General features: G+C 47.4%; 2 protein-coding genes across 5 annotated transcripts; one reads left to right on the top strand and one right to left on the bottom strand.

Annotated features, from left to right (window-relative positions):
- Nucleotides 1-38: 38 nt before the first annotated feature.
- Nucleotides 39-21,575, top strand: POLD4 (DNA polymerase delta 4, accessory subunit). Of its 3 annotated transcripts, none has more exons than XM_053399688.1 (5): nt 39-111; nt 6,460-6,609; nt 8,604-8,702; nt 9,002-9,113; nt 9,948-10,375. In XM_053399688.1, the coding sequence occupies exons 2-5, from the start codon at nt 6,513-6,515 to the stop codon at nt 9,970-9,972; spliced, it is 333 nt and encodes a 110-aa protein (XP_053255663.1). In that variant the 5' UTR covers nt 39-111; nt 6,460-6,512; the 3' UTR covers nt 9,973-10,375. The 3 variants fall into 3 exon arrangements, with proteins under 3 accessions (XP_053255663.1, XP_053255670.1, XP_053255652.1); XM_053399695.1 differs by lacking the exons at nt 39-111; nt 9,948-10,375 and adding exons at nt 538-710; nt 21,473-21,575; XM_053399677.1 differs by lacking the exon at nt 39-111 and adding an exon at nt 542-710.
- LOC128419100 (MLX-interacting protein-like) lies at nt 10,673-25,675 on the bottom strand. Of its 2 annotated transcripts, none has more exons than XM_053399451.1 (17): nt 25,118-25,675; nt 20,683-20,789; nt 20,186-20,268; nt 19,996-20,085; nt 19,349-19,390; nt 19,021-19,174; nt 18,687-18,779; nt 17,429-17,466; nt 16,744-17,188; nt 15,007-15,050; nt 14,752-14,854; nt 14,520-14,593; nt 14,280-14,396; nt 13,986-14,113; nt 13,755-13,878; nt 13,467-13,596; nt 10,673-12,947 (listed from the first exon to the last, which is right to left on the bottom strand). In XM_053399451.1, exons 1-17 carry the CDS (start codon nt 25,501-25,503, stop codon nt 12,826-12,828), a joined length of 2,280 nt encoding a protein of 759 aa, XP_053255426.1. In that variant the 5' UTR covers nt 25,504-25,675; the 3' UTR covers nt 10,673-12,825. The 2 variants fall into 2 exon arrangements, with proteins under 2 accessions (XP_053255426.1, XP_053255418.1); XM_053399443.1 differs by having other exon boundaries at nt 14,520-14,596; nt 14,755-14,854.
- Between the last annotated feature and the right edge of the window lie 1,257 nt (nt 25,676-26,932).

Raw genomic sequence — 26,932 nt, 5'->3', positions numbered from 1 at the left:
CCGGGCCCCCCCAATATTTTTTATAAGTCCGCGTCGCTGGAGAGGACCACTGCTGCTGGAGAAGAGGAAGCTGCTCTCTAGTTCAGTGATTTTGGGAAAAACTGTCTCCAGGTAAAGCATTTATTTTCTGCTCCGGTTTCCCACTCCTTACCCAAACAGCGGCTAAGCTAGCGCAGCAGGCAAGTTGCTATGGCGGCGTTTCCTCGTTTGGACGCTCCGCTCCTTTCTTGGTCCGTCTCCGGATCAGCGTTTTGGCCCGGACATGTCCCGCGTCTTACTATTAATCGGCAGGCGTCTCGTTGCTACCTCTGGCGGTTCTGTGGCTTCTGCTCCTCTGATCGCGGCAAAATCTCTCGAGCAAAAGGAAGAGAGCGCATAGATGCGGGACTGGGGGATGGAGTGCTGGGAGCGAGGAAACAGCCGGGAGAATAGCGGGGCCCCGAAGAGCAAGAAGGTGGGATCCTTCCCCGGGTCGGCCGCCAGGGGCGCTGCCTCCGCTGCCGCCGCCTTGAACGCAAAGCGAAAGCAGCGCTGCCATTGGCCGATCCGTGCAAAAACAACAAGCGGCTGCTTCGGGGAGACCCAGAACGGCTCCGGGGGTGGGGGGAGAATCGGGAGCGGTTTGTGCCAGCAGCTCCCACCCCGCAGTCCTCGCATCGCCCCCAAGAGACATTGGGGGGGAGCACCGACAGCCCCCGGCGCAGCTGCTGGTAAGGACTCAGCTGCTTCTAGAGATCTCGCGGAGCCGTTTTTCCGGGGTGACAGGAGAGAGACTCTCCTACCCTTCCGCGTTTGGGCATTAGGGGAGGAAACTCGAGGGGGCGACTCGAAAAGGCTGCGGGGGGGGCGTCTGGAAAGGAAGGGTCCAAAAACTGGAACGCGGCTCCTATAGAAGGAACATGAGGGTGATGTATCTATCTGTTCAGAGGGGTGAGGGTGAGGGGGTCGTTTTGATCCCCAGGCCTTTTGGATTCTTGGGTGTGGGGGAGAGTAACCAGTGGTTAGAGCAGGAACCGGGGAGTCTGTTCTCGAGGTCTGGATGAGGAAGAGGGCCGAATCGTGCATTGCTTTGATGGCTGCAGGAGGAAGCAGAGTCCAGGATGGGGACCGCAAGGGATTCTGTCGCACTTCTTGACAGAGGAACAGCTTATATAGCCTGTGCTCAGGGAAAGGACTTTGCCCTGCCTTGGAATAGGGCTGAGAATTTTTCAGTGTCAACACACAGTCCTGGAAAATGCAAAGTGTTATGTACAGAGTTGAATAGGATCCAAACTGCGGCAGTCTGATTGGTCCTAGAACAATAGGATCCAAAAGGCAGCAGTCTGATTGGTCCTAGAACAATAGGATTCAGAATGCAGCAGTCTGATTGGTCCTAGAACAATGCAGCAGTATGATTGGTTGGCAGGAACTACCCAATCATGCTCCAGATAGAAGTGAATCCACAACCTGATTGGCTTACAGTAGAATTCCGGAATTAGCCAATCTTGTGCAGCCCATTGTGTAAATAATGTATATAAAGCTGATACTTTGAGGGGACTTTCATTCATTCCTCCTCACCACTATGAGCTGAATAAAGAGCATGAAATCACTTCGCGACTCTGAGTATATTTCACTGGCGACGAAGGTGGGATCCCGCTGAGCTGACTGCCACACACAGCACCGCAGCACCGCCACCTGCCGCACCGCTGCCTCGCACCGTGTATCCAGGCTTCAGCTCCGGGACACAAGGAACTCAGAATGGCAACCGACAACAGCTTCTCGCCATTCAACCCAGCATCTGGAGACTGGGAAGCGTACGCCTCCCGTTTCACCTTCCTCCTAGAAGCCAAAGGGGTCACCGACGAAGAAGACGCCAAGAAGAGGGCGATATTCTTCAGCGTCTGTGGAGAGGAGACGTTTGAAATCGCCCGGGCTCTCCTTGCGCCGGAAGACGTCGCTACTGTTCCATACAAAACAATAATGGAACAGCTGAAGGGGCACTTTTCACCGCAGCCCTCAGTGGTGGCTCGTCGAAATGCCTTCTACGCAAAGCGGCAAGCCCCTGGGGAAACCATAACTGGGTTTGTGACCTCTCTCCGCCAAGCCGCCCGGTTCTGCAACTTCTCAGAGCTGGAGAACATGCTTCGTGACCGCCTCGTCGGTGGCCTGAAGGATGAGAAGCTGCAACGACGCCTCTACGCTAAGAAGGACCTAACGTTCCAGGTCGCTCTGGAGGAGGCCCTGGCAACGGAAGCTGCCGAGAGGTCGACGCAAGAGGCACGGCCGAGCCAGCTGTCCCAACCGAGGGTCCACCACGAAGACCTCACCGACGACTCAGGATCCGACAGGGAGGAGGTGCACCGAGTACAGCAGCGCACTCAAGCAGCCCACATACCACAGCTGCCTCGACGAGAAGGAGGGAACTGCGCAAGCTGTGGAGAAAGTCACGAGAGGAGGACCTGCCGTTTCCGCAACGCAGAGTGCAGGCAGTGCAGAAAATTGGGACACATCGCCCGGGTGTGTCGGGCTCGGCCCACCCGACGCCAGGCATCAGATGACCAATCCAAGAGCCCCAGGTCCCGGGGCCCAACGCACCAAGGCAACTCGACAGAGCTCACGGACTTCCAGGTATACCAGTTGCCCCACCCCAACGTAGAGAAAATTTATGTTGACGTACAGATAGAGGGGGCCCCATGCCGCATGGAGCTTGACACGGGTTCAACTCTATCCATAATCTCGGCAAGGACCTTAAGGAAACTGTGTCCTACTGGGGGTCCCAAACTCAGGCCGGCCCCATTCACCCTCCGGGACTTCCAAAAGCGTAAGGTCCCCACAATGGGGGTGGGGACCTTCAGGGTGCAATACCGAGGGCGGACGCGGCAACTGGACTTGCTTGTGGTCAAGGGCCCCTACATTAGCTTACTGGGATTGGCATGGTTTGGACCACTAGGGCTAGCCGTCACCGGGGTGAACCACACTAGCTTACAAGTGGACGTGGACGCCATATGCAAGGAATTTCCGGGGGTTTTCGATGGGAAATTGGGACAGTATACGGGCCCCCCCATTGCTCTACAGCTTGACCCCGCAGTACGACCGGTCAGGCTCAAGGCCCGCCGGGTCCCGTTCGCCCTGAAACCCCGTATAGACGAGGAATTGGACCGGCTCGTGGAGCAAGGAGTGCTGGAGCCGGTGCCTAATGCCCCCTGGGAAACCCCAATCGTCACGCCCGTCAAGCCTAATGGTTCAGTCCGCATCTGCGCAGACTACAAATGTACCATAAACAAGGCCCTCACGGCCCATGCATACCCAGTGCCAGTGGTCAGCCATGTTCTTGCCACCCTGGCTGGGTCGAAAATTTTTGGCAAGCTGGACTTGGCCCAAGCATATCAACAGCTGCCAGTAGATGAGGCCACAGCAGAGGCACAGACGATTGTGACGCACAGAGGAGCATTCAGGGTAAAGCGGCTGCAATTCGGTGTCAGCGTGGCACCAGGCATATTCCAGAATCTAATGGACTCTCTACTTAAAGGGATTCCGGGCGTCACCCCCTTCTTCGATGATGTGTTGATTGCCGGGCCCACACCAGAGGAGTTTGAGGACCGCCTCCGCACCGTTCTGCACCGTTTCCAGACGGCGGGTCTCAAGGTGAAGCGGGAAAAATGTCTACTAGGAGTGCCTCAGGTGGACTTTCTGGGATTTATGGTGGACGCAGAAGGGGTCCACCCGACTGGGGACAAGGTACGGGCCACTTGTGATGCCCCAGCGCCCAAGAACAAGACTGAACTTCAGGCCTTCTTGGGACTATTGAACTTTTACCATTCCTTCCTTCCCCACAAGGCGGCGGTAGCAGAGCCCCTACACAGACTCCTGGACAAGCGGGCCCCTTGGGTGTGGGGCCAGCGCCAGGAGGCCGCATTCCAGGCAGTCAAGGACTTGCTTGTCTCAAACTCGGTCTTGGCACACTTCGACGAGAGGCTGCCGGTGGTGCTAGCATGCGATGCCTCGCCCTATGGAATTGGCGCTGTCCTGGGACACCAACTCCCGGATGGAAGAGAGGTACCGGTGGCATACTTTTCCCAGACACTCAACTCAACCGAGCGGAACTACTCGCAAATCGACAAGGAGGGTCTGGCAATCGTGAAGGGAGTAAAAAAATTCCATGATTTCTTGTACGGGCGGCCCTTCACCGTGGTGACTGACCACAAGCCGTTGCTTGGCTTATTTGCCCCTGAAAAGCAGACCCCCCAAGTGCTGTCTCCTCGCGTCCTCAGGTGGTCAATTTTCCTTGCCAGCTACCAGTATGCACTGATTCACCGTCCGGGGAAGGCGATGGGCCATGCGGATGCCCTCAGCAGGCTACCACTACCGGAAACAGGCCCCGACCCAGCACCCGCACAAGAGGTTATGAGCCTGGAGCTGCTTCCCGACCGCCCCATTCAGGCACAAGAAGTTGCACACCATTCCAAGAAAGATAGGGTCATCTCCCGGGTCCTGGACTGGGTGTGGAGGGGATGGCCCAGCAGCAGCCCCGGGCCAGAATTCGCCGGCTACACAACCCGCAAACATGAACTGTCGGCCCACAAGGGGTGCCTGTTATGGGGAAGCAGGGTCGTTGTTCCCCAGCCCCTCCGAAAAAGGGTCCTCACAGCCCTACACGAGACACACCCAGGGGTAGTAAGAATGAAGGCCCTTGCCAGGAGTTATGTGTGGTGGCCGGGGATCGACGGAGAGATAGAGGCCTGGGTCAAACACTGCCAGGCCTGCCAAGAATCCCGCCCAGATCCCCCAAGGGCCCCAGTCCAGTCCTGGGAGTCCGCCCGAGCACCATGGTCACGCCTGCATGTGGACTTCGCTGGCCCCTTTCAGGGGAAAACATTCTTCATAGTGGTGGACTCCTACACCAAATGGCTGGAAGTCGCACTGGTACCGTCCACTTCTACGTCCGCAGCCATCCGGGTACTACGCAGGCTGTTTGCAACCCACGGGCTCCCTGACACTCTCGTCTCAGACAACGGGACTGCATTTACGTCAGGAGAATTCCAAACCTTCACAGCGCAGAACGCCATCCGCCACATCCGTTCGGCGCCATTCCATCCTGCCACCAATGGCCAAGCAGAACGCATGGTGCGGACCACCAAGGACACCCTTCGCCGCATGACGCAAGGGGATTGGGAGTACCGCCTTGCCACATTCCTTCTAGCACAGCACAGCACCCCCAGCTCAACGACTGGCCGGAGCCCCGCTGAACTACTAATGGGTCGGCGCCTTGCAATCAGATTGGACCGCATTCACCCCGATAGAGCTCAGGATGAGGTAGTGGTGGGGGAAGGCAGGAACCCCCGGACCTTCGAGGCCCAGGACCCAGTGTACGCAAAGAATTTTGGGGCAGGCCCAGCATGGGTACCCGCCACAGTCACCAGGGTCACTGGCCCCGTGTCGTACGAGGTGCTAACAGATGGGGGGCAATGCTGGCGCCGCCACTGCGACCAGATACGGCGACGATTCCCGGGAGAAAACCAGGAGGAGGAAAGGTCAGAGGAGTCCCAAAGGAACAGAGGGGCAGTGAGGCCCATAGAGCACGAGGGGCCAGCAGGAGAGGCAGAATCAGTAAATACAGAGAGGACCTGCGAGGCCGAAAGGACACCGGAACCAGAACCACAACTGAGCGAGCCGGTTGCGCCAGACCAAATAGCCCCATCACAGCCAGCATCCTTGGAACACGAGCCAGAACCTGAACCCCGGACCAGGGAACACCCCAGGCCGCAACGCACACGTAGGCCGCCAGCGTACCTCGAGGACTATGAATGCGACCTCCCGGGCAGGACTGGAACTTAGAGGGGAGGGGTGTTATGTACAGAGTTGAATAGGATCCAAACTGCGGCAGTCTGATTGGTCCTAGAACAATAGGATCCAAAAGGCAGCAGTCTGATTGGTCCTAGAACAATAGGATTCAGAATGCAGCAGTCTGATTGGTCCTAGAACAATGCAGCAGTATGATTGGTTGGCAGGAACTACCCAATCATGCTCCAGATAGAAGTGAATCCACAACCTGATTGGCTTACAGTAGAATTCCGGAATTAGCCAATCTTGTGCAGCCCATTGTGTAAATAATGTATATAAAGCTGATACTTTGAGGGGACTTTCATTCATTCCTCCTCACCACTATGAGCTGAATAAAGAGCATGAAATCACTTCGCGACTCTGAGTATATTTCACAAAGGCAATTATAAAGAGTGTAGGGTCTCTGACCATGCACAGAATATACTTCTCCTTTACATAAACTTAGGCTCTTTAATGTGTTTGGAGGCAAAGAACTTCCACATGGGAGAAGGCCACCAGCTAGGAGAGTCCAGACACCTTTTTGGGGTTTTTTCTCCCAGAAATAAAGTCGTTTTGACTGGTAGCTGGTGTTAGGACAGTAGGTTTGGAGATTGAAGGTCCTAGTCAGCAGCTTGTCTAACAGTCTCTGCTTCTCCTCAGCTCCTTGTTTAGAGCAGCCTGTTAATGCTCTGTGAGCATTGCCCCATGGAACCATGGGCAGGAAGCGGCTAATCACAGACTCCTTCCAAGTGGTGAAGAAGAGGAAAAGAGACAGTAAGGAAACAAAGAAGGCTCAGAGCCCGCTGCATGGTGAGTATTGCTAGGAAGGGATGCGTGAATTTCAGCAGCACCTGGTGCGACACAAAAATTCAGCGCCCCTGACCTCTCTCGCTTCATTTTAAATCATACTTTCAGCGTTCCCTGCGGCACCCCCAAGGCTCCGTGCGCAGTGCAACCGATTTGGTCGTGCTCCCGTAAATCCTTTTTCTTCTTTGGCGATCTCTCGTAGCCGAGTAAGATTGTCTTCCATGAACACAATCTTAACAGTGAGTCCATAAGTGACTGTGAGGCCAATTCTGGATCCACACATCCTTCCACAGTGGAAACATAGGTTTCTAGGCGGGAGTTGATCATGGTGAAGGTTTGCCAAATGTGTCTTCCTCTTATTGTGTTTCTCCCTTTCATCCTGAGTTCAAGCATCTTCAAAGTTCATGACACTTTTGGTAAAGGCTGTTCTCCAATCGGAGCACTCACAGGCCAGTGTTTCCCAATTGTCAGTTTTTATACTACATTTTAAAAAAATTGCCTTGAGGGAGTCTTTAAACCTCTTTTGTTGACCACCAGCATTACACTTTCCATTTTAAGTTTGGAATAGAGTAGTTGCTTTGGAAAACAATACAGTGGTACCTCAGGTTAAGTACTTAATTCGTTCTGGAGGTCCGTACTTAACCTGAATCTGTTCTTAACCTGAAGCACCACTTTAGCTAATGGGGCCTCCTGCTGCTGCCACGCCGCCAGAGCACGATTTCTGTTCTCATCCTGAAGCAAAGTTCTTAACCTGAAGCACTATTTCTGGGTTAGTGGAAGCGTATGTAACCTGAAGCGTATGTAACCTGAGGTACCACTGTAATCAGGCATCCGCACATGGCCAGTCCAACGTAGTTGATGCTGAAGAATCATTGCTTCAACACTGGTGATCTTTGCTTCTTCCAGTACACCGGCATTAGTTCACCTGTCTTCCCAAGTGATGTGTAAAAATTTTTAGAGACACCGTTACCATTTGCTGATCGCCATGGGAGTTTTATGGGTTTGGGTTTGGTATGGGTTTTTGGAAGATGCTTGTGCGTGAATTTGTTTCATGTGTGTAGATCAGTGCATGCTGACCAAAGCACAGTCTTTGCAGTAAGGCTCTATCTTATCTGCTGCATCCTTCATCCGCCTTCACAGCCGATGTAACTTGCCACTTGTTATCTGCTGCCTGCTCTGTTGTTGAGGACTTCTTGGATCATTCTTTGTCTAGCTCCTCCCCTTTGACCTTGCCACCTTGGGTGACCCTGTTGGGAGTACGAGACTCCCGTCGGTTTTGCTCACAAGGGTCATAGGCATGTGCAAGCCCACTCACCACGGCAAGGTGGAACCTCTGCTACCAATAGGTAGATAATCTGATCGGGGGGGAAAGGGTGAAAATCCAGCAGCTTTAGGTGGGGAGTAGATGGATGCCCATTGGAGTTGCCCGTGAGATTTGCAAGACATCAGTTCTTGCAAACTCTTTCCCTGCACGGTCTTGCTTTGGTCGTCTCCTAGGTTGTTTGTTGGATCTGCACATAACTCAATACCACGGTTATGCAAGTGAGGGTTAATCAGTAATAGGCTTGCCACTTGCTTAGCTAGCAAGTTGCTATAGTACAGTGGTGATGAACTGTTGCACAGGATTGCTGTAAAACTGAAGTATTTGAAAAATCATTTAGCAGGAAGTAAAATTATATGAAACATATACTGTACTCCCAAAAGGTGGGGAACCCTCCACAGAAGAGGAGCATTCTCAATGAGCAATGGATTAATTGTGTTAGTGTTGTTTCCTTCAGTCAGCACATGTTGTGTGTGTTCATATTTACATGAGATCGAAGTGTGGGTGAAGAGATGCTAAAAAAAACACAGGCAGAGTTATACGGGTTGTAGAGCAAGCCAGAGATAACTAATGTAATGGTGTTGGCTAAAGAATTATGTTAAGCCTTTCCAGCACACTCATTTCATACAAGGGCTCTCCATAATGCGGTGATAATCATCCATTTCTCTCTGATCAGACGCAGTGACAGTCCAGGCAGTCCAAGATGCTGCACATCCAGACCAGCTGGAGACACTAAAGCAATTTGACCTCAGCTGGCAGTATGGCCCCTGTACAGGTAAGAAATTCCAATCATGCTGCTACTACAACTGAGCCAAAGTACACATCACTACAATGAAAGCATAGGTTTTCCCTGCCTCCCTCCATGCACAATTTTAGATATACCTCCATGGGGCAGGGACCAGTCTCCCTATGCTCTGTTAAAGTGTTACATTATAATTAGTGGCAGCATACCAGGAAAAGGGGTCTCCTAGTTAATTCTCAAGTTCATCTAGCGGCAGTAGACTTGCAAGGAAGGTGGTTGAAGATCGCTGGTGTTGAAGAGGCCACTTTGAGAGACCTTTTTTCCCCTGACAGGAATCACCCGTTTGCAGCGCTGGGAGAGGGCAGAGTTACTGGGTCTCAACCCCCCTGCTATGGTGCGGGAATTGCTAGAGAAGCACAACAAGGACCCTCTCGTTACATACAGGTTAGTATAGAAAAGCTGCTCTGTCCTTCTCAGCCACTGGATGGAAGTATCTGTTCTAGGGTAATGAGATCTGGAAGAGGAAGACTATTGAGGTTGGGCTTGGTGGTGCAAGGCCATGGCAGTGCTAACTAGGTCACATGATAATTTGGCTAAGCTCTGGGCATCTTTTATTCACAACTGTATGAATGAGGAGTAACTGTATCACAAGAGGTAGAGGAGTAACTGTATCACAAGAGGTAATACACAAAATGAACTGGGCAAATGGAAGTATGAGCTCAGCAAAGGTCAAGTAAAGGTCCATAACTCACCTATTGGGGATTATAATAGGAAAGGGATCAGTAGCCAAGAACAAGCAATTCTCCTGTATTTGCAGCTTCCGCCAGGGTGTTTGGTAGACTGTCCTGGCCATTTCATGGTAGGAAGTCCTAGTGGCCAAGATTGTCATGAAGCAGAGGCGCTTACAAAGTTTACATTTGGCAGTCAGCTTGCATGATGTGTGAGAACCTTGCCGAAGAATGAGATTTTTGCTTCACCTTTGCTGTACTTCCAACCCACAGCATTTACTACGACTCCATTTGCTCATTGCTTCAAATGGAGTCGTAGTAAATGCTGTGGGTCGCCACCTTCTCTCTGGCCAATGACTTCCTAGAATTGAAAGCTGAGAGCTGTGGCCTCCCCACAGATCATTTGCTTATACTGACTGTAAAACATGCACCATTGCTGCTGTTGTGCTGTCCATGCCTGCTGTTTGGCACAGTAGGTGGAGGAGGCATGTAAGATGCCAAGTCAGGATTCTTTCAGACAGTAACCATGTTCCATATGCTTCCCTTGCAGCCTGTGGCATGGATATTGCCTCTGAGAGGAAAATGTGATGGTATCTCAGCCTGAGAAGTCCCTGAGTTTTGACAGTATTGGAGAACTCCTTCATTCCTATCGTGGAGATTCTGTGCTTGGACGTAACAGCCCTAAAAAGATGCCAAGGTCTACTAGCTGGTCTCCACTTATGGGTTCTGGCCCTAATCAAAGCTTCTTAGGGAGTACTTAGATGGCTGAGGTCAAATGAAGGTGAGGATTGATTGGGATCAATATGCTGTGCTGGGGAAAAGAATCCCCAAAACTAGGTGACTAGTTCTTGGAAGCCAAGCTTAGTATGGCACTGCATCCTGTTTATTTTACTGTTGTGTGCTCTTTGCAAACTTGCTTGGTTTGTTGAATTGGCTTTCAAGTTAATTGACTGAGAAATAAAACACTTGCACATCCAACAGCTACATGTGTCAATGGGACCACATCTGAATAGTTTGTGACACATTATTCTCCCCACCCTGCTCAAGGAAGATGTACAGACTCTTCAACTCCATCACCAACAGAGAGATCTATTGCATACCTCCCTGCCTGCTGCCCAGCTGAGTAGCACTATGAACAACTGAATAGTGTGCCCTCCCCCCCACAACTGAAGTGCTATTTGGCTATTCCTAGGCCTTAGCAGCTGAGCAGTGGGGATGGCTGGGCAGAAGTTGGTTGTGGGATGGTTTCTGAATTGCGAAAAAGGAAAACAACACTTAAAGATTACTCAAATGTATTTTAGTGACATACGTGGAACATACAGAAATAGTGCTAAAATTACAAAATGATATAGAAACACAAGAAATCTCAAATGGTCCACTGAATATTTTTCAAGATAGAATTCATAATTCATGTGTGCTCTCATTCTTTTTTTAATACACGTTAACTGAAGAAATCCTACAGGACTGGAGGAAGTAAAGTGCTATCAGTAATTACATCTAGGTGAGCAAGCACTGGAAGTCTCTTCTGCAGTAAACCTCCCATGCTGAACAGTGAAAGGGTCAGCTGTATTGTGCATTAACTTCACATAAATGCAGAGTGGTTACCTTCAGCTACTGCAGACTCTTAAAAAGCACCACCATCATTCATGAGTAAAAGAGGTACAGAAAAGGGCCATCCAACATCCCAGACTGAAAGCACACCTGGGCTTGAAGTAGATTTTGTATATTGAGGTCAGTCTCCCATGGGAATCAATCAGTTGCCCATTCCTTAGTTAAAGTGGCTGATGGAAAACTGCCATACTATTACTATATTCCTATAGGATAATAGAATAGCTTTTTTGGTTTTGTTGCTGAAAGTTTTGGGCCTGTAGCAGAATGAAGAAATAATAAATCAGTAAAAAGAAAAGGAAACCACACACACCTAGGTCAAATCTCAACAACGAGCCCCACGTTGGGTGAGAGATTCCTGCATTGCAAGGGGTTGGACTAGATGATCCCGTGGTCCCTTCCAACTCTTTCTCTCGTGTATTTCTCGACACATAAGTATTAGAATATCTTGTATGCAAACAGCTAGAACAATTTCCAATCATCAAAGGCTTTCATCTGGTAATGAAAGATAAAGCTATAGAGCTTACCCATCAGGAATGAAAAGGATCTATGCACCGCCACAGTTCCTGCTAGTTTCAATGGTTGTACCTGTTAACTGGGGGAGGGTGGGGTGGGGGGATAGAGGTGTGACATTTGGATTCTCTGTTATCAGGTGCCAAAATGTCCAGAGCTACTTCAGATATTACTCAAAACTCTGGAAAGGGTAAAAAAGCCTTTTCCTTAGTTTAGTCAGCTAGGCTCCTGTTCCTGTAGACATTAGCTTTATGACTAACTTGGGAGTTTGGAATGAGGTATTGCCATTTGCAGAAGGTTATGCAATCATACAGTTACAGTAGTGGAGACAGAACAGGTTGCCTATCAGTGGTTAGGTGGTGTCTTCCCCATCACACAACCTCCTTGTGGTCAGATGTCAAGAGTTGTTGTACATTAGCTGGTAGCCTAGAACAAAGTTTGGCAAACATAATACAGGATGTGTTATGCATAAATAAACTCCAGATTCCACGCCAAGCTAATATGTAACTTGAGAAAAGAAACATGAGCATAGGGGATGGAGAATGGCAGGCACAGGCTACACTGTAGACTGAAGGTGTGATGATACTGTTTGCTCTGAGGATTGTACCATCAAATACTGAGCTGAAGTCAGATTCCACGCCCTGTAAAAATTCAGCAGATCTACAGAAAATACACAGTCCTACAAAAGGTCTCTGAGCTAAAAGGAAAGATGGGAGAAACTGATCCTCTACACCCCAGAAAGGGTTCATGGGTATGGTTGCATAGGTAAAATCTGCCATCAACATATACTGCATATTGGGAGGGGGCGCGCGACGACACTTAGCCACAAACACTCAAATTTAGTGAGGAACAAAGCCATGAATCATACAGAGGAAGTATCTCTCTATGTATTGAGAAGGCCTGCAAGAATCACTTTCACTGCCCTCTGGTGGGAAAACACATGAAATGGAGGCCACACTAATTCTTATGCGGCTAATCTTTCACCCCAGTTCTGAAAGAGACTAAAGCCATGGCTGGCATCCTACATCTGGCAATTAAATCTGCATTCTGGCTCTGTGTCTTGCCTTATCCCCCACATCCCCCACTCTACTACCTGAAGTTCTGCAAAAAGAGAGAGAGTATTAAGAGGTGTCCAGCACCAAAATGAATACTCAGAGATTCTCTGCTCTGGCAATCTAAACCCCAATACTGTCTAACATAAGCTTCTTTGTTGCATGGCAAATGAATTCCTGAGATAGAGGTCCCTGCTGTTGGCTTTCCTGGTAGTGTGTGAGGATGTCCATATAGCACTGGACCTGGTCTTCATCCTAGCTGTTGCTCTTGCAGTGTGGAGGGCCAGCTACTGCTTGCAGGGCTTGTTCACGCAACTGGGTTGGACGAGTCAGTATGGATGTGATCTTGCTTAGCTGCAGGAGGGAGCCAGAAATAGCTGTGGGACAAAAAAACCAAAACAGTAACAATGAAATCAATGCAGACACTTTTTCCTAATTCCTAGAAAGAGAATCCTTTCAAGTCTTCTGGAAGTATCAGGAATAGAAGACTTGTGAGAACAGCTGGCATCTCCAGCTAGATTTTTTCCCTAAACACCACAAAGCCAGGTAACTCCTAAGGTCACATCTGGGCCTTGCTTTAAGGCAGTGCCCAATAATCTTGCTTCAGGGCAAGGAAAGGATCATAGTGATGGGCAATTGTGTCTAGTAACTTAGCAAGGCATGAAAACGGAATTGGGAATGTGGAGTATAATTGGTAAGCCATGGTTCTGCGCCACTCTCTTAGTTATGTGTGAACGTAAGAGTACTTCAAGCAGGAGTAGGATGGGTGAATGATACACAAGCACGTGCTAGATTTCAGAGCAGAAGGTAGGCAAGGATCATTGAAAGCCATGGGGGGAAAAAGAGATGGGTCAGTGAAGGGAAAGACATTTCTAGATTTCCCTGTTGATCCATACCAGGGCGCAAGATGGGCAGGGTGCAGTGCTGCTCCAACCAGCTCAACACTGAGTCGCAGAATTCCTTGATGTTGCCTGTGCTCACTGTCCTGGTGTAGCTCTCAAAGAGTGGCTTAATCACCATGCTGAACTGCAGGTTGGAAGAGGTTAAGGAGCCTATGCAGCCAAGTCCCCCTGCTCCCCTTAAGCACCCAGCAGGCCACTGATGCCATGCCAAATACCTCCCCTTGCTTTCTTTCTTGCACCCTAACCTGTCCCACCCCATCCCACATGCTCGGTGGTGGATACAAGCCAGAAGCGCCAGTCCTGCAGGGTGCGCTTGCGCACATACTCTTCATAGAGTTGAGAAGCCTGATCCGACTGTGGTGGCAGCACAGGAGCTCCCGTAGGTGGAAGCTGGCGCTGAAAGTCACTGCAGGGAAGAGAAAACCCACAACTTGTTGACAGGAGTTCCCCTCTCACCTTTTAACTTGTATCCCTGATGCAATGAAAACCCCTTAAGCCAGTCCCACAATTCACTCAATGGCAGTGCTCAGCTCTTTGATTTCCCCACGTAGTCTTTCAACTGTCTCCTGAGCTTGTCGGCGCTCTTGCTGCAGTCTTTCCACATGTGCCGCACTTTTCTGCAGGAGCATCGCTTTGCTGAACTGGGGGGGGGGTGAGGGGAGGGGGTGGAGTAAAGGCGTAAAATGGTTTGGGAGGGCAAAGACCACAAGAATGGCTCCAGCAGGTTCACAAAGCAAATTGGGAGGACTGGACAAACAGCAGAGAATATGTGCCCTTCCACCCTCTGGTACAGTGGGGGATGCGTACCTTACTGCTGCTTTGATCAGGTCCTGTCAACACGAGAGTGGCAAGAGTGTTGAAGCCGGAGCTGATGACCCTACGGCGGGCATAGTCAGCCGAGGTAAGTGTTGATCTGCGACTTCCCTGCAAGAGCCAATCAAGCCATGATTTGAGACACTGCCAGGTGACTACACCTTTGGCTATCGTCTTTTCCCACAATGCTCAAGCCAACAAGATGGGGTACAGTGGTGTGGGTATCCTTATTACCTTGGCAGTACAGCATTTGTCCACTTCCTGGGGTTTGCAGAGAGTGTTGTCCTCAGCTCTCTCCTTGGTTTTGGCGCCTGAAATAATCCCAAAAATACTGGGGTAGCTGAGTTCCTCTTAAGGTGTGTATTCTATTTCTACTTTGGCACGGCATATAGACCAATCCAGTGAAAGCGGGTGAGATATCTCTAAGAAGAGAGGCCGAGTGACTTTGCACCCTCCTGAGCCAGCTTACCAGTGTCAGGGGAAGCAGCAGCAGAGGCAAGTGGAGGAGACTTCACTGTTGCAGAGAATGAGTTCAGCATATTCGCAGGGGGCTTTGGGACGCCACACACCTGTGGGAGAGGAAAAGCAGGGTTGAGAGAAAGAGAGAGCAGCCAAACAGAAAGATAGAAAAATATGCTGCCTGTCAACTCCAAGGAGGCAAAAAGCAGAACAGAGATAGAAGGCCTCGCAGAAGGAAGGTGGCAGAGGAGAGCATCCTTACCTGTACAGAGTTCATGACTGGAGTGAGGGGCAGTGGGGCAGGACCTAGAGATGAAAGAGATGTTCTTATTTTCCCAGCCTCTATGTATTAACCCCCAATGCATGTACAAAACTTGGCTGGCTGAAGCAGCATCACTCACTCCCTGTAACTACACAGCTTCAGTTTAGCTGCTCACCAGTAGACCAAGTTTTTGAATGTGGCAGAATTTATTTAATGAAAAGGAGTCTGCTGCTTTATGAAATCCCACCCACCACAACTGAAAATACAATTCGGGCCAATGATCTCTACTTAAATGCATGGCACCCTACCCACCAGAGAGGCCAATGAGCATCCTTGCCTCAGGGATCCCTTCCAAAACATACCTAGGCCTGGTTTCCCCATAACCATTAGCGTCTCATAAAATTCCTGCATGTACCAGCCAATCTGACACCAAGTGTTTGGTACCCACTTTGCCATCAGACACACGAGGATAGGAATTCTGGACCTTTATGTGTGAGTTTTAAATGGGGTAGAGAGGAAAGTTTCATAGTTACAGATTCTCTCTTCATAATGCTTGCACATTAGAAGACTCTACAGTTCTTGACAACTTTCCCCATTCAAAAAAGCTACAAGGCACAAGAGCCTTGTTCTGAATTGGGTCAAGAAAATCTGTGCTCACTTGTAGATTTAAAAGAAATTAAAATATAACTTTAAAAAGCTAGTAAATATGCATAGTTATATTAATGAGCTGTCATTTCACTTCTACTAACGAGTTGAAAGTTTTCTGTTTAACTATGAAGCATTTGGACGAATGTTAACATTTGTAGTTTTGCTTGATTTACCTGGTTCAAACTGCTGGCTGCATCGAAACAAAAAGCTTAACTACACTCCGGAGAAGCAAGAAGGGGATCAAAGGAGGAATCTGGGCATAGAGGACTTTTTCTTTCCCTTTCCAAACAGCAGCTCCCAGACATCTTTACACATATGTATAGTTGCAAGTAAGATTGCCACCTTAAATCAGTCTCCAATACCTGTAGACTAACTGAACCACTTTCCTATTCTACAGACTAGGCAGTACATAGCTTTGACACACAATTTCTGCAAGGCTAAACCCTAAATCCACTGAAGGAGATGCAGGCACTGTTACGTAATGCCTATCAGCTCAAGTCAGATACAGTGGTACCTTGGTTTTTGAACGTCTCCGTTGACAAACATTTCAGTTTTTGAACGCCGGAAACCCGAAAATAAATGCTTTGGTTTTCAAACACGCCTCGGAAGTTGAACATGCCACACGGCTTCCGTACTGAGTTTTCCATACTCAGTTCCATACCGAGTTTTCGGTTTTCGAACGTTTCAAAACTCGAACGGTCTTCTGGAACGGATTACATTCGAAAATCGAGGTACCACTGTATATAATTTTAAAATTCTGCAGTAACACAAAAAACTATCTCCCTGGACCACATATTTTATTTTTCCAGTACAGAAAAATGCTTTTACTTCCAATGATTCCCAATTATGAAGCTAAACTCCAGCTTCAGATAATTATATCAAAATAAACACTAATAATGCACGCAGTGTTTAAATTAGGTATTCCAAAAGTTGATCCTTGTGAGATTTGCTTGAGAAAACAACAACCAAAAAGAAAGGAGAATTCTGCAGTATGACTTAAAACTCCAAATGGATCTAGAGAAGCATTGTAGTCTAGGTCAGCAATGCCTCAATTTCCCCTGCAGAGAGCCAGTCCTTGCAGGGACATACCAGTTGCAAGCAGGCAGGGGAGCGGAGCACCGGGAAGGGCTGGCTGCTGGCTAGAGGAGGGTGCTGGAGCAATCCGTTGGAGGTGTCTGCATTTCCCATCCTTGGGTGGAGGAGCAGAGACTGGCACAGCAAAAGCGTCCCGAAATACAGACGGAGAATTTGTTTCTGATCCTGTGTGCGTGATGACAGAGAAGACCAAAGTGGTTTGAGGCTGCATGCGCAAGATGGGAGAGACAGGCGGCGGGCTGATCCTCAGTGGGGAGGTGGGGAAGAATGGCAGGAAGGTCTGCTGTCCATTCAAAGGTACAGGCGGCTCCACATCCAGTGAGATGGCAATGGGGTTGAGAGAGTCTCCAGGCGGTGGGAGATCCTTGGTCCCAGGGGCAATGAGAGGTGTATCTGGGTTGCACTGATTCAAAGCACTAGCATCCGTTACTGCAGGCGCCTAAGAGGGGGGAGAAGAGAGTGCAAATCAAACACAACTCCTGAGTCCAAGCTGGAGATGGCTGCACTGAAAATCATTTAAGTGGGAGAACTCCCACTGCTCAGTTTTTTTGCAATGCTGAGAAAAGGCTATTGCCTTTCCAAAATCAAAATTGAGCACAGACCAATATCTGCAGTAAGCATCAGGGGCTGCAGAAGCCCAAGGAGTTTGTAAGCTATCAGATAAATTTATTCTCCTTACCTGGATCGTGGGCTGAGAACGACAGGAAGTGATGAATTCTGTGAAAAGAAAGCAAAGATTTAAAAGGCTGGGAGGAGATAAAGAGCAACTGGTAGAAGATAACTGGCTGGTGTGTCTGAATCAATTAAGCAAGGAATCATCAGGATTTCACCATACAGGTAGTATGCTGGCTGTTTGGCCTTAATAATAAACATTCATTCATTCACATCCACCATACAAGAAGACATCAATTGGTGGTTTCGAAGAAAGATGAGACCTAAAATCCAGGATATGTCAACTAAACCATTTGGTAGAGAAACTCAAGTCAAGAACTGGAGCAATATGCAGGTGGGGACTGCTAATTTCAGAGTTATGTGACGGAGTGGCAGGAATGAGACTGAAATAGGCTCAATATGTAGATGCTATACTTGCAAGTAGAAATTTTGAGATGACAAACTCGTAAGTTTAGGATTTTTCAAATTAAGAATTCATACAAGATTAATTTGCCTACTTTATTCTTCCTGTGAAAAGGGGATATACAGTGGCTCTGAAGAATTTGTCCTGGCTGATTCAGAAAATGGGATAGGGGACAAACAATATATAAAGCACAGTATGCATGTGATTATATGGAGAATGAGTCTTCTATTAGAGCACTGGACGCCCAAAAGAGAATTTTTATGTGCATGCTGACTGATTTAAATAATGTCTAGTCTTACCAGGACGTATCATGTTTGCTCAGCAGCATTCTGCTCTGGCCTTGGGTGAACTAGAATTTCAGCAATGTCAGGTTGGAAATAGTCTCCTCTCAACAGTGATAGCTTTCAGCCCACTTTGGTGACCCAGACTCAGATGTTATTTACTTTTGAGGTCACAAGTTAATCTTTCAAAACTGGTGATTAACCTGTGGGCTTAAAATAATAATAATACATGTTTCTATTTGATTTTTGGGCCTTGATGACACACTTTTCATATTTTGTTCAGTTTTCTCCCTAACAGTGAGTTTAGTAAATATGCAAGCTGCAATTCTGAGGAATCCAAGGGCTCTTTTACAGATAAACACTGCAGGGAATTGCAGCTGATCAGGAGATCCTAGCAGCATGTACCCAGTAGCATTTATAAACAAACTGAATTCTTTTAAGTGTGTACGGTATGGATACATAATTTAAACACAGTCTGAAGTGGTCTTAAGAAGCCATACAAAGTGCTTCAGAGGATGTCTTTCAGCTTTGTGATGCGCCACCTTACCACTAAGTACAGCCATATAAACCTCTGCTATTACCTTGAATGGGGTCCAAGTCCATAAACTCCTCCCCAAAGATGGGGTGCAGTTGGGTCAGGGTGGGCTGGATCATATCCGCATTTCCCTGGTGAGCTGAAGACACAAAATGAGAAATAATATCACTCGTTCGCTACTTTGTTCCATAGCAATTGTTCTCTGGTTCACAAGCAAGGGACTGGCTCTCACATGGAGATACTTCAAAAGCTCTCTCCACCCTTTAGAGGCATCTGTACCAGCCTCTGGAGACAGTGGAGAAAACTTAAAGGGTTTCTTGGTAGAAAGGGACAGATCCAGAGATAGATGGAATAAGCACAAAGCAAGGCCTCTCTCTCACCAAGGCCACGGAGGTTGGGGCCACCATAAGGGTTGCGGCTAGAAATGAAGGTGTCCAGAAGTGCATCCAGGTCATGCAAGGGGTCGAGGTCCATGGGGCATGCATCTGTTCCATCTGTTTTCAGCTCTGCCCTTGGAACATCATCAGCTACTTCCTGTCCAGAATGGGAGAGAAAGAGCTGTGAACTCCAACTTCAGGCTAACTCAAATGAGGGGCTGGAATACTGAATGGCTGCAGACAACCCCCAAGCTTTTTTAATTCCACCCTCTGCCATGGGGAAAGGGGAATCTGGAGGATGCAGTATAGGAACAAGGCATTAAAATAGCACCTGAGAAGAACCATAGACGGGTTTATCCATCTTCTTTGAAGCCTATAACAAAATGCACAGAATGTTTAGGATTAGGCCACTGAAAGTACTACAATTACAATACTTAGCTAGAGGAAAACCATAGGTAGCTAAATAAAATCCTATCTGGCTTATTGCTGCCCTGGACACATTTGGGAGGAAGGGCTAGGTATAATGTACTATTATTATTACTACTATGGCTACAACAACAATGAACACATGAGGCCTCAGCCAAGCCATTGCAGACCACAATAATCTCACTCGGATAGCTGGGTGACCAGTGTGTGTCTTTGTGGAAATGAGAGAGAGGGCAAGAGAATGAGAGCCTTTGGCAGCTGCGGAAATGAGTCTATAGGCCAAGGCACCCATCAGAGTAAGATAGAAACATAGCCTTGCCAGTCTAGTACCAGATCACCTCATAACCACCAGATGCAGTCTATGGTAGCCTGGCAAGAAGCATCTAGAAAATCCACCTTCTTACAATCAAGTTCCAAGGTGCTTCTGGATTGGCTACCTGATTTCCTTGGTTGACACTAAAAAGGACTGTATGAGCTTGGGTGGAACATGTCATCTAGGGGTGAAGGGGAGCTATATGAAGTACAATACATCTTGCTGGAGAAGACACTTACCTGGGTATAGGAAAACAACCTCCATTTGTGATATTCCCTGATGACAACCCCAACTTGGCGTTTCCAGTACTTTCCTTCCATGATGACAGCCTGCCAAACAAAGGTGCAGCCAGGGGTCACATACAGAAATGCACAGTCTGACTTCTTTGTATGTTCTTAAGTAGGAAAGGCCCAAATAACCTTTGCTCACCTCAGGCTTGCGGTGCACATCTACATCACTGCACTCTAGTGGGGTCACAAAACTGCACACTGGGTTCTGCCGCTTCTCCACATCTGCGTCCAGAATGAAATAGCAGAAAAGGGGCTGTAATCTGCAGTATAGCTTCAAGCAGGACCAAACAGGGAAAATACTTGCTGGCTGGCAGTCGCTCCCATTTCAGCATCCACTAAATAGGGCAGTAGAGCTGATTTAATTGCTTAAATCCATAAGCAATTAATATGTGACTTTTGCTAGCATAAAGCTTTGCAAACTTGCAATACATAATTCTGTGTGAAACAATCTCCTTGGTTGAGGAAGTCATGGAAAACATGTGCAGGGATGGAGGAAGAACCCATTTTTTGTGGATTTATACACAGAATTTGGTGGTTCCCACCTAATCTGCCCATATCGGATCACCTTTTATATGGTTGGGGTGTTTTGTTTTTTGTTGTTGTTGTTTTTAAAATACCTTCTTCCAGGCTACTTACACTGCAGATACCAGGCCCTCCAGATGGCATTATTGAGTCGAATCTTGTCACGCTGTAGCAGTTTCAGCCCTTTGAAGGTTTTCCATTTGGGAGAGACAAGTTTCTCACTACAAATGAGAAAGCCAAAAAAACCACCTCTTGTAATACCAAGTATATCTGGCTTTCAAGGGGAAACAGGGCCAGGCAACAACCCAAAGAAGAAGGCGGCAGCTCAAAACACACTGAACAGGAACATCTCTTTAATAAGCTTGACTATTCTATAGCCACAGTTTATTACTAATCTGTGCCAATAAAACTAAATTCTGCACTCAAAACTATAAACTGTAAACTACTCAGATGTCTACAAATGTTCACCTTTTGTACAGATTGACCCAATATGCCTGCTTTATTCTAAACCTCTCACTGGATGTTGATTCCTCCTCAATTTTTTAGAGCAAACTGTGGGAGAAGGAGAAAAATGAACAGGTTAGAAGTAGCATATGCTGATAAGTGTAGAACATAATTATAGACCATATATTGGGATAAGAAGCTGTGTTGATTACAGAAGCTCTGCCCACAGAACTACATGGCTCTCTATGTATACTGCCTTCCTGTTTTTCTGATGAAGCTCCTCAACAAAGAACAAAATCTTGCTTTTAAAAAGTATGCTATAGATACCAGCCTTGGGGTGGAATTCCATGTGGCAATTATGACAGAAGAAAAAATAGCCCTGGCTTTAGGTGGCAGATCTGGAAAACCCCCCACTCCCAGCCTTACTGTAAGGGGTTTTCCCCATTCATTATTGTTGCAGAACCCCATCTACAAAGAGTCAGTGAGTGCTGGACAACTATTTCTAGGACAGAACCTATGGTAATTCAATTATTCTGAAGAAATGCAGCATAATTTAAAACACATCCAGTTAAATGATTTGTGTTTTGCTATTAATAACCAATTTGTTAGTGAGTGTATCTCTCTACAACAGAGAAATATAGTATTGACTTGAGTAATCCAAATGATTAAAAACATCTTGGAAGGTTAATTCAGTGGTTTATTTCTTCCACTGTTAAAGTAAAACTGCGCCTCATCTGTATGTTCTTATGAAGGAGAAGAAATTATAATGAGCCAGCATCTCCTTAGGAATACAGGCAGACACTGGCAGCTTGCATTCCACTCACGCACTCTGTTTAATCAGTAGCAACACACTCATATTCTGCCCTTCAGAAGTTCACGTGAAGGTGCACAAACATCCCACATGAAAATCCTCACACTAAGCATATTGGACCACATTCTCAGGCCACCCTATTGCACTCTGCCCCATTACATTTCAAACCTGGCAGCTGTTTCACTGAACAGTTGTGTAAAAGAAAACAAGATACTGTTCAGAACCCATGCCCCTTTGCTGTTCTGCCACAACAGCTTCTTTTGCACCTGCTTGAGACAGAATGAATAATGAATAATCCCAGGCAGATAGATCAGTCACAGTTCTAATGCATAGCTGTGCAAAGATTCAATATATGATTCTCTGTTACTATTGAGCAAAATATAATGTCTATTTCACTGGCTGGGGGCAGAGGCTTGCACTGCCACTGAAACCAGTGGGCTCAGGTATATGGTAAACTGAGCTTTTGACAATGTTAATGTCAAAAAGGACTCTGGTTGAGGGGATTTCTTCAGGCATTCAAACTTCTCATACTACCTTTCTCCTTTTGCTAAGTCCAAGATGACATCTCATAATGTTGTGGGAGATTAACTAAAAAATACCTAAAGGAGTCAACGTTTGAAATGTCATAATGCTGGAAGTCAAATAACAGACCCAAAAATCCCAGTTCTGAGGATCTATTCCAGTTCACTAGGTTGCTGAAAATCCCAGAACACTTTTTTTCTTGATTTAAAGCTGCTTCATAGATATATATTTACAAGGAGATGATCTCAATGTAGGGAAAATGCATTCAGTGTTACATAAGAAATGGCAGAAGCAGTAATTTTGCAGCAAATATATTGGTTGGGAAGCTAGTCTGCAACATACAGCTGTAGCATCCGCTGAATGTGCAACTCAGGTAAGAATATAACTTTTATATGAAAGGACTACAGCTATTTAATTCAAAACTCTATATGCTAACATCAGGGCCAGACATTCCTGGGAACGGGATACTGGTTAAAACAAATGCTGTCTGTTCCAGTGTGGTACTTTTTATTTTAATTATTTTTAGAACTAGGAGAAATCCCAAAGGTCAAGATGAGTGCAGGATAGGCTGTTTGGCACCAAGAACCAGAAAAGAGAGTTGTTGTTTTACCATCACATGCCCAAAATGGTCTATGCAATCATGTCAAATGTTACTTTAAAAAAGAAACACTAGAATTTCTAAACTTTTAAGAGGCACACAGCCAGCAATCAAGTGTTCTGGGTGCCATATGCAGCGAGCAGACTGCAAGTTTTTGATCCCTAATCTAGTCCAAATTATGCCCTGAAGCACAGTAATGTAAAACATTCCAGAGAGTTGCCCACCCAGCCTTTCTTTGAAAGTTTCCAAGGAAGCAAATTTCATTACCTCCCTAAGCAGCTTGTTTCATTGCTCAAGTTTCTCTCCTACTTTACAGAAATGTGGGGGGGGGGGACAGCCAACCAATTCAAAAAATTCAGGGCATGTATTAATTTTCAACATACTACAGCACAGGTAACAATAATTAAAACTAGACTGTGCAAAACAAGCCAATTAGTTCCTTAACATAAATCATTAAAATTCTGCACAAGAGTTCACATTAAAATTCTATTAGGAAGCTAAAGGGAGCACAGGAAGAAATACATGTCCTGTGAAAACTTCCTGTTTATATAACTTGCCAAGTTTTTATGCTTTAGCAACTCTACTATCAGAAAGGGGACAAAACAGACCTTTATACCACAGTGGATATACTTTATGATATTTAATCCCACATAACCCAGACAGCTTTTTGACATTATGTCTCTAGCATCTGGCAGGGACAACTTGGGTCACGGTCCATTTCTCACTTTAATACTCATGCTAACTATCTGCTACACTCTGTCAAACAGAAATTTCTATTATTTAAGACTTTCTCTCCTTTCCACACATTAAAGGAGTCTGACCTGAAGGCTGATTAAAGATTATAGGACTTGACTGCTTAATGAAAAAGTCAACTGGGGTATGAGATACACTGAAAATGGGGTAGATAAAAACCAAAGTAATATGTATGTGTCAGAAGCACTGTCTAAGCAGCAAGATGTGCTTTTCTGACATGATTTTCTGGGAAGACTAAAGTTAGTGTCAATTCCCCTCCTCTATGCTGTGCTTATACGAACATATTCCCATATGCCACTAGAGACGCTATTGGGTACCTTGCAAATACAGTAAAATAAGTAGCAGTGCAATCCTCTGCACCTTTTCTCAGAAGTAACTCCTACGGAGTTCAATGAGACTTATTCATTGATTCTAATCCCTTGTGTGTAGAACTGCAACCAGAGTGAGTGAAGAAAGAAAGAAAGAAAGAAAGAAAGAAAGAAAGAAAGAATACTGTGCCAGAAAGCAAGTGGTAGTAGAATGCTGGAGAACCAGGCCCAACTCTATGTCATATCTATTTTTTTTTTATAATATTTTTATTAAGGAATTTTTTTTTTATAATCACAAAAACATAACATAACAATACAATAAACACAACAAATACATAAACAAACAAAAACACAAACAAAAAACACAAGTACAATTTCGTTTCTTAATTTCTTTTACCTTACTTCCCCGACTTCCTCATGCCTCCCTTTTCTGTATTCCAAATTCTCTCTATGTCATATCTAGGCCCCCTGCTTTCTTTTTTAACTACAAAACCGGATTTGTTGGTTTCAACAGATGTATGCGTTTCTGACTCTAAAATGTCAGTTTCATTCCTTGACTACTCTGTTCTCACACGTGATGCCTGAGAACCTCCCTACCATAAGTGAAAGTTCTTAAAGTGGAAGGAAAGGTTGCAGGGGAGCACTTCTTAACTGGCAGCTACAAATCTAGATTTATACACTCATTTAGATTTTAACTTGGCATAGCAGACACGACAAAGGCAAGCTGCGCCTTTGAAATGCCTTCTTGGGTGAAAATGCCCTTTATGTCTGTAGTTACAAGGAATCCGAGGCTTTTACTTAACGATGCCAAGTTACCTGCAGATGGATTCTCTTATGAGTATCGTTTATCTGCATGCATACTAGTATATCTTGATTATGAATGGCAGGGTAATTGGTCGTGCTGCAGTTCCCACAGCAGTCACTCTGTAATCCCAAGGCATAGTCTGGTTCCCTGAATGCATCCCGAGAGGCAAGGGCCGGAGGCAAGAAAGGAAGCCACCGCGCGGACCCTTCTCTATCCCTTCTTACTGTGTCTCTCCACATTTCCCCCCAGACACACACTTCCCGCTGTGCCCGTTCGCTCGGGGGCTGCCCTGCCCGCCCCGCCCTTACCTGTAGGCGAGCGTCATGCACTCGAAGAGCTTCGTGAGCGAAGGGTCGATGCTGAGGGCTCCGCTGCTTCGAGGCCCGTAGCGGTAGCACAGGCACGCGGCCTCGTCCACCGTGTCGAAGTCGTAAGCGGCGGTGGCGGCGGCGGCCAGCTGGGCCCCGTCACCAGCCTTCCCGCCCGCGGCCTTCCGCGCGGAGCCGGCCCTTCTCGCTCGCTCCGCCGCACTCGGCGGGGCGCCTTGGCCTGGCTGGCTCAGAGCCGCCTCGGGGTCCGGGTCCGGGTCGGCGTGGGGCTCCGACACCATGAAGTGGCCGCTGTGGATGATCTGCGGACGCGACATCCTCCCAGGCGGAGGTCTCGCTGCCTCCCTCGCCGTCTCCCGGCGCATCTTTAGAACGCGAGAGGCAACGCCAACGCCGCCATAGCAACCAGGGGCCGCCGCCGGCGCAAACCCCAGCCGGGAAAGAGTCGCGACAGGTGCCAAAATGCCGCCGTCGCAGGGGAGGAACAAAAGAGAACGCGGATTCTACCTCTTCCCAGCAGCTGCCCTGCCGTAGGCTCCCATAGCAACAAGGAAAGAGCGTTCTGCGCATGTGTCCTAGTCCCCGACCCCTTGCCGTGGCCGCAGGTCATGATGGTCACGGTAGTTTTGTTTCAACATCCACCTAGCGGCGAGAACGAGACAGTTACTCGCTAGCTAGCATAGACTTCACTGGGTAGAGTGACATACAGGGATCTACTTCCGGTATTTTAGACTTGCTTTAACATTTAACAGTGCAGCTCTTCTGCCTACAAGTCAGTAAACACAGGGCTTCTGTGCGCTACTTTTCTGGAGTGCAGCTGATAGGGGCACAATCCAATTAACGAGCCACTCGTACTGAAACCCGATCATAGACGTCAACTTTTCCCTTTTCTTGCGAGGAATCCTATTCGGAATAAGGGAATTTCCCTTAAAAAAGGGAAACGTTGACAGCTATGAACCCGATACATGTTTTATGTGGTGGACTTTGGCCTGGAAATTTAAGGCAGCCTCAGCCCTGCTTCCACTCTTCATTCAGTGACTCTACATTGCAAGGCTGCTGAAAGCCATGTTCCTCTGTAATATTGGACTGTACTAGCACTGGCAGGGCACTCATTTCCACGCTAAATAAGGCCTGAATTAAAGCATCAGCTGCTGTCTCTCTGAATACTTTCTGGTTCTGCTTCTCAGTAAATAACTACGCTGAAATCTTGAATTTCACCGCCAATTACCAAGGGCAGCTCTCGCTTTTAAGCTGGAGACAACAAAAAGAAAATCCATCTTCCCCATATCTGACAATGAGACAAGCTACTCTATTAAGTTCCTAGCTCTGTTCTTTTTAGCAGGCATGAGATGGCGGCGACGTAAAATTACGCAATGACGCCATGGCGCAAGCAGGAAGCGGACCGAAAGGGGTGCTGGTAAGTGTAGTTTCTCCCCACTCTCCGCTAGAGGTTCTGATGCTTACATGTAATGAAAGCAGGCTTGCCAATTCTCCCTGGGATTCGTCACCGCTCGGAGAAGTTGGGGCGAGTGTGACCATGTGCTTTGCTGTCTGCACACTCTACTGGTCACATGGTAAGCTGCGCCCTCATTCTGCATAGATAAAACTCAGCTCACCGCATGATTGAGGGGCCCACGGAAAACTGATTCTGCAAACAGGCAGATGTTGTGGGATTCTTTACTGACCCGTTGTTCCACCTAATGCAAATGGCCAGTGGCTAAAATGACCAGCTATTACCATGCGGCCACACTGTCTTTAACAGAGCCCCACAGCTGTGTGGATACTGAGTAGCCT

Source organism: Podarcis raffonei, chromosome 1 (assembly GCF_027172205.1).
Source record: "Podarcis raffonei isolate rPodRaf1 chromosome 1, rPodRaf1.pri, whole genome shotgun sequence".
NCBI classification, from domain to species: Eukaryota; Metazoa; Chordata; class Lepidosauria; order Squamata; family Lacertidae; genus Podarcis; species Podarcis raffonei.
Note: the sequence above shows the minus strand (reverse complement) of the source record. Positions and strands in the feature narration are given on the sequence as shown.

What these genes read in the sequence shown, in the direction of transcription:
- POLD4 (XM_053399695.1), top strand. Translation starts at nt 6,513, where the DNA reads ATGGGCAGGAAGCGGCTAATCACAGACTCCTTCCAAGTGGTGAAGAAG. An exon ending in GCAGTATGGCCCCTGTACAG is followed by an intron (nt 8,703 to 9,001) that starts GTAAGAAATTCC and finishes TTCCCCTGACAG; the next exon opens with GAATCACCCGTTTGCAGCGC. An exon ending in GACCCTCTCGTTACATACAG is followed by an intron (nt 9,114 to 21,472) that starts GTTAGTATAGAA and finishes TTATTGTTGCAG; the next exon opens with AACCCCATCTACAAAGAGTC.
- LOC128419100 (XM_053399451.1), bottom strand. Translation starts at nt 25,503, where the DNA reads ATGCGCCGGGAGACGGCGAGGGAGGCAGCGAGACCTCCGCCTGGGAGG. An exon ending in CTGATCAAAGCAGCAGTAAG is followed by an intron (nt 14,114 to 14,279) that starts GTACGCATCCCC and finishes CCCCCCCCCCAG; the next exon opens with TTCAGCAAAGCGATGCTCCT. An exon ending in CCTGCCCATCTTGCGCCCTG is followed by an intron (nt 12,948 to 13,466) that starts GTATGGATCAAC and finishes TTTGTCCCACAG; the next exon opens with CTATTTCTGGCTCCCTCCTG.